The 9,755-nt window shown below is 56.1% G+C and overlaps 1 protein-coding gene across 1 annotated transcript; it reads left to right on the forward strand.

Moving 5' to 3' along the window:
* Positions 1-46: 46 nt before the first annotated feature.
* Positions 47-4,067, forward strand: SRM (spermidine synthase). Its single transcript, XM_035019810.1, has 8 exons — positions 47-238; positions 834-954; positions 1,469-1,561; positions 2,346-2,499; positions 3,060-3,143; positions 3,300-3,445; positions 3,537-3,659; positions 3,761-4,067. The coding sequence occupies exons 1-8, from the start codon at positions 72-74 to the stop codon at positions 3,779-3,781; spliced, it is 909 nt and encodes a 302-aa protein (XP_034875701.1). The 5' UTR covers positions 47-71; the 3' UTR covers positions 3,782-4,067.
* The last annotated feature ends 5,688 nt before the right edge of the window (positions 4,068-9,755 follow it).

The raw sequence follows: 9,755 nt of genomic DNA on the forward strand, positions 1-9,755 counted from the left end.
CGTTGTGCTGCGGCTCCGCGCGGCCTGCAGTCCCGGGCCCGCGCCCCGCGCCGCCCGCCCGCCCGCCCGCCATGGAGCCCGGCCCCGACGGCCCTGCCGCCTTCGGCCCCGCTGACATCCACGAGGGCTGGTTCCGCGAGACGTGCAGCCTGTGGCCCGGCCAGGCCCTGTCGCTGCAGGTGGAGCAGCTGCTACACCATCAGCGCTCGCAGTACCAGGATATCCTTGTCTTCCGCAGGTACCACCGCCGGCCCGGGCCCGCGCCCCCGAGCGTGCGGCGGCCCTCAGCCCAGACCGCCCGCTGCCCGCCGCCCCGGAGCCAGCCGGGGCTCCTCCTGCCCCGGTCTCAGCCCCGGCCGCCCCTCTTCCTTCCGGACCCCTGTCTTGCGCCCTTTACCTCCGGACGCCCCCCCCCCGCCCCGCCCGCGGGCCGTCTCTGTCCCCGCCCCACCCCCTGCAAAACTGTCAGAAGTTCTGGGGAACTAGGCCCCTCCCCTCCCGAGACCCCCTCCCCACCCTGCATCCCGTCTCCCTGCGCAGGAGGCCGGCGTTTCGGGCGGTCCTCTTGGGCGGGGAGGGAGCCGGAGTCTGCGCCGGCCCCACGCGCCGAGCTCCACGTGTCAGCCCCGGACACGTCAGAGCCGGGACCCTGAGTCCACCCCCACCCCCCACCCGGCGGGCCTGCCTGGCCATCCTCGCCACGTGTCACCCCCAGCACTCACCCCTGGGACCCCTTGGCAGGCTGGGGGAGATTCTTCTCACCGGGGGCGAGTGGGAGCGCACTGCCCCCACTCCAGGGGACCCAGGTCCCTGACTGTCACTCCTGCCTTCAGTAAGAGCTACGGCAACGTGCTGGTGTTGGACGGTGTCATCCAATGCACGGAGAGGGACGAGTTCTCCTACCAGGAGATGATAGCCAACCTGCCCCTCTGCAGCCACCCAAACCCACGGAAGGTATCGCCGCTCCCGCCAGGGTTCAGCCCCGAGCCCGGAGATAGGAAGCCCACTGCTCAGTGCCCCACAGAACAGTGCAGGAGGCCCCAGCTGTGCCCATGCTCAGCCCAGGTGCTTCCTAAATGGTTGTCAGAAAGTGCTAGCAAGAACCAGGGAAGTAAGTGGGGCGAGTGGCCCACTTCACAAGCGGTGGGGCTGCCACAGCCTCTGAGGAGCAAACGGTTCAGGCTGAGGCCTGCTTCACAAGAAGGAGCAGCCCTGGGAGGAGTTTCCAGGACAGGGGGACACCTTGTGACAGGTTCCTGAGGCAGGAAAGCATTTCTGAGAGTAGCAAATGAAGTAATAAGGTCTGTCTGTGCATCTGAGGAGTTGAGAAACCTACCCTGTTGGGATGGTGTTGTGTGAGTGCATCTGCCCCGTGCGGGCCCGGGCCCCCGAGTCCTGCTGGAGCCTCTTTGGTGGGGCCGGTGCTCAGGCTCGGGGCTGTGCTTCTGAATGATCCTGCCCCTCCTAGGTGCTGATCATCGGGGGTGGGGACGGAGGTGTCCTGCGGGAGGTGTTGAAGCATTCCTCCGTGGAGTCTGTGGTCCAGTGTGAGATTGATGAGGTGAGTGCCGGGCTCTGGGTTCGAATCCCAGTTCCACCCTGAATTGGCTGTATACCCTTGGGCGAGTCGCTCAATGTTGCTCGGCCTCTTTGTTCATCTCAAAAACGTGTTGGGAGGATTCGGTAGGAAAACTGGGTAGCAAAGGGCCTGGCACATAGTAGGTGTGCCACGATGCTGGTTCTTAGTAAGACTAAGCTGGTTTTTACGTCAAGTCCCAGGCAAGACCCAGGAGCACTGCAACTACCTGTGTGTCTACACTTTACGCTCGGCACGTTTTTAATGAGCATCTTATACGTGGCAGCCAATGATCTAGATGCTGGTGGTAGAGTGGTGAATGGACAGGTCCAGTCCCTGCCCCCTTGAAGTTATATTTTAGTGAGGAGGAATCCCGATGAAGACACGGCGGGTGCAGGGCATGAAAGGAAAAAGCAGGCTCAGAGCTTAGGGGTGAAGGCTGGTCAGTGCTTGCCTCAAGGAGATGGGTTTCAGCTGAGGCCTGGATGAGAAGCAGCTGGCCATGTGGAGGCAGGGGAGGTCCTCTTGGTGGAGGCTGGACTCCCCTTCCTCTGACCCAGCAAGAAAGTCACTCGGATGGGACGGTTTGGTCCGGGGATGGAGAACGGGGATGGTGAGGCAGGAGCCAGCCCTCCATGATGGAAGGCGAGGCAGCAGAGTACCAGGTTTCCACAAAATGAATGGCTTGCCCAAGTGACCAGAGTATTAGAGGGAGGGCTGGAGGGCCCTCAACCCCCACGGCCCAGCCGGGTCCCTCCTCCCTCCCCAGGACGTCATCCAGGTCTCCAAGAAGTTCCTGCCGGGCATGGCCGTGGGCTACTCCAGCTCCAAACTGACCCTACACGTGGGCGACGGTTTTGAGTTCATGAAACAGAACCAGGATGCCTTCGATGTTATCATCACTGACTCCTCAGACCCTATGGGTAAGCAAGGCATGGGCCTTGGGGCCCCGGGCAGCCACCGTCCGGAGGCCAGCCTTCCCGCTGGGCCCACAGCTGATTTGCAGAGCGGAGGACAGGCGGGTCCAGAGTGAGAGCTGCACCTTCCCCTTCTTGGTCACTCCCCTCCCCACCCCAGACCTGGCTCAGCAGAGGAGGGAGAGGATGCTGCTGCCCAAAGTTACGAGTTGACTGGGGACCTGGAGGAGAGTGGGGCTCCGGCCGTGGCCCACGGAGGCCCCAGCTTCCTCTTCAGTCTCCTCTCTGCTCTTAATAGGCTAGCATCGGGGCAAGGGGTGGGACCTAGTCTCAACCCAAGGCCCAGGGTGCAGAGTCCCCTGACACAGTGGCAGTGAGGACCCCCCCCCCAAGGAATGGGATGGAAACGTGGAGCCCCCTCAGATACTGGGACACTGGATCCCTGCGCTCCTCAAAAGCACCATCTTTGTGGTTGGTTTCTGGATCCACAGACCGGGGTTCAAATCCCGGCCCGGGTTGGGAGGTCTCAGCCGGAGTGTTCACTGTCCCTTGTCCCGCCGGTGCAGGCCCTGCAGAGAGTCTCTTCAAGGAGTCCTATTACCAGCTCATGAAGATGGCCCTCAAGGACAATGGCGTCCTCTGCTGCCAGGGTGAGCAGGCCAGCGTGGGGGGCCGCGGGGGTCGGGCAAGCGGGGCAGCCCTCCAGCGTGGGCAGGGTGAGCAGGCTTCCAGCATGGGAGTAGGGGCGGGGCAGCTGGCTGGCTGGCCGGCCTGCTGGGGCTGATGCCCCCCTGCTCCCCGCACAGGCGAGTGTCAGTGGCTGCACCTGGACCTCATCAAGCAGATGCGGCAGTTCTGCAAGTCGCTCTTCCCCGTGGTGGCCTATGCGTACTGCACCATCCCCACCTACCCCAGCGGCCAGATAGGCTTCATGCTGTGCAGCAAAAATCCCGTGAGCTGCGTGCCCTCCCGGGGGCTGGAGGGGGGGTGGGGCAGGCGGGCACCGAAAGCACTTCCCTGATGCCCGCATCCCCTGTCCCCAGAGCACCGACTTCCAGAAGCCCGTGCAGCCTCTGACACAGAAACAGGTGGAGCAGATGCAGCTGAAGTACTACAACTCAGACGTGCACCAGGCCGCCTTCGTCCTGCCCGAGTTTGCACGCAAGGTGAGCCGCCTGTCGGCCGGGGCCACAACCAAGGGGACTCGGGGCCTCCCGAGCCCCCACATGACCCAGCATCCTCCTGACGAGGCCTTCTGTCCCACCAGGCCCTGAATGATGTGAGCTGAGCCCAGGCGCCCCTGCTGACACCGCCCAGGACCTCAGGCCAGGGAGCCTCCAGGGTGCCTGGGCGCGACGAGCCCTGGACGAGACCCCCCACCCCCCGCCCCGCCGGTGTGCCCACCAAGCAAGTGTTACAGGCCCCAGAATGCTGCCCGGGCTGCCCTGCTGGGCGGACTGTCTCTCTGTCGATGTGGCATCCAGCCTCCAAGCCTCTACCAGCTGTGTACAGCACCTTCTCCACCTTCTGTCGCCCTCACTCACCAAACACGTGTATTTATAACAAATTCCGAATCGTGTGTCCCCAGACCTTGAATGGGCCCAGGCAGGTGCCACATCAGCCAGTGTTGGGCGTTCCTGTGTATTGGGCTTGGAGCTGACCCCAGCGTCTGGCCTCCAGGTATCCACCACATGTCGGTGAATAGGCAGACCCGGCCCTTCTGTGTCGCCTGGGACTGGCCCCTTGACCTCTGGCACCAGGGGACGCAGCGGTTAGCAGACCGGGCCCAAATCTGTACCAAGACACTGCTGTAGTCATTCCTTCACCAAGCCCCACAGAGGGTGGAGATGACAGACCCCTGGGGCAAGGGCTGTGGGGTTGAGAAGATCATGGTGGGGTCACTCAGGGGCTTTGTTGTCTCAGAAGAATCCAGGTCACTCACAGGGTTGTCAGGTCCCATCCTGGGGGTTCAGGGCGATGCTGGATGGGACTCCAGAGGCGGCTGGCTGGTGCGTGGTTGGTGTCCAGTTACTTGGGCCTGTTTAAGCACATCAGGTGCCCTGACTTGGCTCAGGATTCAGACTTAGGTTCAAATCCTGCCTGCCAACCCATGAGCATGCTCTGGTAAATTCTCAGAAGTACCCCCCAAGGGTTGAGAGGTTGAGAAAGCAGGTGTGGGTGGCCGTACCAGGACTCTGTGGGCACAGGACTGTCCCCTCTCCAAGGTCCTGAACCTCCATCCTCTGCCCCAGGCACCTCACCCTTCCCAACAACCAGGACTGAGGCTCTCCTGGGAGGAGAAGAGCCACCATAACAGGGTGCAGGTTGGGGAAGGGGGCCTCCAGCCCACTCTTGTCTCAGGGTCTGCAGGAAAGGGCCCTGCTCTCTAGAAGAGCTGACCTCACCAACCCCTTTCTCCACCCTGAACAGAAGCACTGCCAGAGGATGGGTTGACCTGGAAGACTTGGCAGGAAGGGGACAAGGGAGTGGCCCCGGCAGGGAGGTGGGGTGCTAGAACACCCCCGACCTGCACCTGCCCTGCGCAGCTACCTTGGACCTGATAGTTTCCAGGAGGCCTGGAACTGCAGTCATCGTGGGGGTGGGGAACAAGCCTCCAGCTGCACAGCCCACTTCTTGAGTGGCATCAGGGAGGTCACTTGCCCGCTCTGGGCTCCACGCACCCCACCCCCAGCCCCTCACTGGACTTGGAGCACCTTCTGACATGTGATTGCAAGTTAACTTCACCATCCCACCACCCCCCAACTCTAGAACAATCTTACACCCAGGCTTGGGGGTGAACATGGTTTCCCCAGGTCTCCCCACTCCTGGGGAGATGAGGTAGGGTCATGATGTGTGGGTCACACGGCAGAGTGTCCGTTAAAGGAAGACGTGGTGGCTACTGATGAGGCCCTGACCCAACCCAGGTCTCTCTCCTTCCTTAAACCTTCCAGCTGCTCGTGAGGAAGGTAGATGACATGCCCAAGGCCACACACCTAGTAAGCACACGGTGGAGGATACCAGGCAGCCGGCCTTTGGAGAGCCACTCCACTCGACCTGCCCTGCGTGCCTCCTCTGCAGCTCAGCCCAAGCACCCTTGGGCCCCAACAGGGACATCACCAGACATCCACTCTTCTCCCCCAGCTCATCTTACCAAGCTCCAGGAAGGTCCATCCCTAGGGTGACCCCAGGAATGCTGCTGGCAGGGGTTCTGGGCCTGAATCTGAATCTCAACTCTGCCTTCCCATTGACTGGCGTTGAGCCACTCACAGCTCCTGGCTTGCTTGTCTTGTCTGTCAAGTCTCTGGGAGCAATGGTCCTCACCTGTGACAGGCTCTGTTAAGCAGCATGGGTCATGTGATGCTCGTGCAACTAGTGGGAATCAGGACTGCCCGTCGGGGCAGAGGAAGGGAAGAGGAGGCCCCAAGTTGTTGAAAGAGAGGGGTCGTTGGGGAAACAAGGATGCCTGACCTGGACATTGAGGTTGTCTCTGTGTAAATCCCTCCACTTCCCCAACTTTTAGTAAAGCCTCCCTGAAGGGGTGCACATTAAGGACTAGCGCTGGACCCCACATCTAGACAGATGTGATGGAGACACAGACTGATGGCCTGAAGCAGAAGTGGGGCACTTGGTGCAGGCGTGGCCTGAGCCCCGAGGTCCCAGAAATCCCAGAGAGGGTCATGAACAGGCCCTGCCTGTGGCATCGAGGATAAAACTGATCCTGTCTAGAGCTTCTTGGGTTTTGTTGTTATTTTAAGTAAGCTTTATGGCCCAACATGGGGCTCCCACTCACGACCCCAAGATCAAGGGTCGCATGCTCTACTGACTGGGCCAGCCAGGCACCCCCCTGCCTAGAGTTTGGAAGTTATTTATCGAAACTAGCGCTGCCCTGGTTTAAGGATTCCAGTAGTTGCTGGTGGATCATTAGAAGGAAAATGGCGGCCCTCCTCAGCCACTTGGCTTCCTGCAGAGCCAGCCACGTGTACCTCTCCCAGCTGATGGTTCTGGTATTTACCTGCACGTCTGCATCCTCTTGTATTACCGCGTTTTAGCTTGTCGGTTTCAGTCATAATCTGTTGACTTGCCACTAGGGAAGTTGAGGATTTAGTTCTTTCCTCCCCTGACCCAACCACACTCAACAACAACATGATCACCTCGGTCAGGGCCATGTTTATAGTGTTAGTGCCGTCACATCTCTGTAAACACCGCTCTCGGCCGGGACTCGAGTCTATCCCCCGTGCAGCCGCTGCTTGCCCCTGGAGGTGTTTCGCATTTGCTTAATTCGTAATAAATTCATCACCAGTTTAGCCTCGAACTTTTTACCAAATCTTGAAAGCTTTTTTTTTTTTTTTTTTTTAAGATCTCTGGACTCAGTACATGTCATGAGGATCTGGACAGAATGCTAATCAATTTTTTGGTTATGAGATCCTAGTATCCAGCACATTATAACTCATAGTCAATTCACGATCACACTGAATTGGAAATTTCACTAATAGGAAATATTAATATACATAACATGCACTTCTCCATTATGATTTATACCAGAAAGTTTATAACACTCTCATTTAAGAAACAAAAACTACGGGAAAAGTTTTTTTTAAACCTCTAGACTCTACGAGTGTTCTGTCCTGAGCATTCTGACTAGCCCCAGTGGAACTCCCTATCAGAAGTCTTGTTCCTTGGACTCCATACCTTCCTGTTTCTTGGTTTACTCCCTTGTCTGGGTGGAGCATATTCTGTGGTAACTTTCTGAGGAAGGGGACAGGGGATGCAAAGTTTTACAACTCTGACACCCATGAAATGTCTTTGTTCCATCTTCGTGCTTAATTGGTGGGTATAGAATTCGGATGGGTATAGAATTCTATGTTGGAAATCATCTTCCTTTAGCATTTTGGGATTTGCTCTTTTCCATTTTCTTTTCTTTTTTTTTTTTTTTAAAGATTTTATTTATTTATTCATGAGAGAGAGAGAGAGAGAGGCAGAGCGAGAAGCAGGCTCCCAAGGAGCAGGGAGCCCGATGCGGGACTCGATCCCAGGACCCTGAGATCATGACCTGAGCCGAAGGCAGACGCTTAACCATCTGAGCCACCCAGGCGCCCTGCTCTTTTCCATTTTCATAGATTGTCTATTGCTGTGTTGAAGATTAGCCCAGACATAGCAGAGTGATGTCTTTTCTGTGGGTCAGGATTTGGGAAGTGGCTTAGCTAGTTGATCCAGCCTAGAGTCATTCATAAGGTTGCAGTAAAGCTGTAGACCAGGGCTGCAATCACCTGACCTTAACTGGAGCTAGAGGATCAGCTTCCCAGGCGGTTCCCTCACGCGACCAGCAAATCACACCGGTGGTTGCTAGGAGGCCTCCGTTCTTCCCCATGCGAACCTCTCCATAGGGACACTGAGTGTCCTCACAACATGGCGGCTGGCTTCCCAGAGCAACGGATTCCAGAGAGCCAGATGGAAGTTGCAGGGTCTTATATGGCCGAGCCCCAAAGTAACACACCACTTCAGCCATATCCCACCCACAAGCCTTACTCCATTTGAGAGGAGACTGCATACAAGGGTGTGAGGACCCCAAAGCAGGAACCTTTAAAGGCCATCTTGGATGCTGCCTTCTAGTTTCTGGTGTTGTTTGGGGAGCTCTAAAATAATTCTTTTCCTGATATTTTGTATGCGGATTGTTCTGTTTTCTCTCTCCTCTCTCAGTTTGTAGAAAAAATCATTTTTCTCTCGAGCCTTTTGAGATATGATGTGTAAACTTCTATTTTCATCTATTGTTCTGGGCACTGGGGACACTTTCAGTCAACAAACTCATGTTCTGTTTGGGGACATTTCTTTGCATTCTTTTCTTTATAATTTCCTCTCCTCTATTTCCTTTATCTCTGTCTGGAATTCCTCTTCTTCAGTCTTTGACATACGGTACAAATCTGTTAATGTCCTCATCTTTACTGTTTTTCACTTCTTTCCTGCTCTATTTTCTGGAAGATTTCTTCCATCTTATCTTCCAAATATTTGATTGAGCTTTTCATTTCTATCATACTTTTTATTTCCCAAAACTATTCTTTGTTCTCTGAATGTTCTTTTTTTTTTAAAGATTATTTATTTATTTATTTGACAGAGAGAGAGACAGCGAGAGAGGGAACACAAGCAGGGGGAGTGGGAGAGGGAGAAGCCGGCTCCCCGCTTAGCAGGGAGCCCAATGTGGGACTCGATCCCAGGACCCTGGGATCATGACCTGAGCCAAAGGCAGACACCTAACGACTGAGCCACCCAGGCACCCCCTTTTTATTTTTTTTTAAAGATTTTATTTGTTTATTTGTCAGAGAAGGAGCGTGGCAGGCAGAGGGAGAGGGAAAAGCAAGCTCCTCGCTGAGCAGGGAGCCTGATGCAGGACTCGATTCCAGGACCCTGGGATCATGACCTGAGCCTAAGGCAGCCGCTTAACCGACTGAGCCAACCAGGCACCCTGAATGTTCTTTTTAAGTAGTTTCCTGTTCTTGCTTCTTGTTCTTGCTTCTCTTTTCCCTCTGAAGATGTTAATGATTCTTTCACTTTGGTTTGGGGCATTTTCTTCTCCCTACTTTGTTTCTGTACTCTTTGGTTGGTTGGCTGATTTAGAAGACTCTCTCTCGTGTCTGAGGTTTTCCTTGAATGTTCTGCTCATATGTAAGAGTGGGGACTAAAAAACTATTTGGAAGCTCTGAGCACATGACTGGGACTTGTCTGCTGAGTTTTCACCCCAGGAGACATGGCTGAGCCATTTGCCGGGAGAACCTTCCAAGTCAGTGTCCTCAGGCCCTTCCTCCTGGACTGGCCACACTTGTCCAGCAACAAGGGAGAAGCCTGTCTGGGGGGCTGCCTGGTTCTAGGAGTTGAATCGGGAGGACGGCTGGGGCTGTCAACATTCAGTCTATCTGCTCAGCGCTGTTTTCTGGCTGTCCCTCCCTGCTCAGCGGGACTTAGAGTTGCTTTCTAGAGGGCAGTTTTCACCTGTCCGTCTGTGTTTCCAGCTTTCAAAATGGTGAGGCTGCCTCCTCTCCCATATCCCCCATCCTCGTGCACACATGTTTTTAAAAATTCTCTTTCCCATCTTGCATAGGGAAAAAGTAGATGCAGGAGGGAGGGAGCAAAAATAGACACATCCCCAAGTCTCCCCAGAAGCCATCATTGTCTTGATCATTGTCATTGCCCACCCCCCCCCCCCCCCGGCTGGCCTTGGAAGTCACACACTGAGGGAGGGAACACGGAGGTTAAGGGTAAGGGACAGAGCC

The sequence above is a fragment of the Mirounga leonina genome, unplaced genomic scaffold (genome assembly GCF_011800145.1).
Source record: "Mirounga leonina isolate KUSES-001 unplaced genomic scaffold, KU_Mleo_1.0 Mir_173, whole genome shotgun sequence".
Classification (NCBI taxonomy): Eukaryota; Metazoa; Chordata; class Mammalia; order Carnivora; family Phocidae; genus Mirounga; species Mirounga leonina.

Coding starts and splice junctions, on each gene's coding strand:
- SRM (XM_035019810.1), top strand. CDS start 72: ATGGAGCCCGGCCCCGACGGCCCTGCCGCCTTCGGCCCCGCTGACATC. Junction 239..833: donor GATATCCTTGTCTTCCGCAG/GTACCACCGCCG, acceptor TCCTGCCTTCAG/TAAGAGCTACGGCAACGTGC. Junction 955..1,468: donor GCCACCCAAACCCACGGAAG/GTATCGCCGCTC, acceptor TGCCCCTCCTAG/GTGCTGATCATCGGGGGTGG.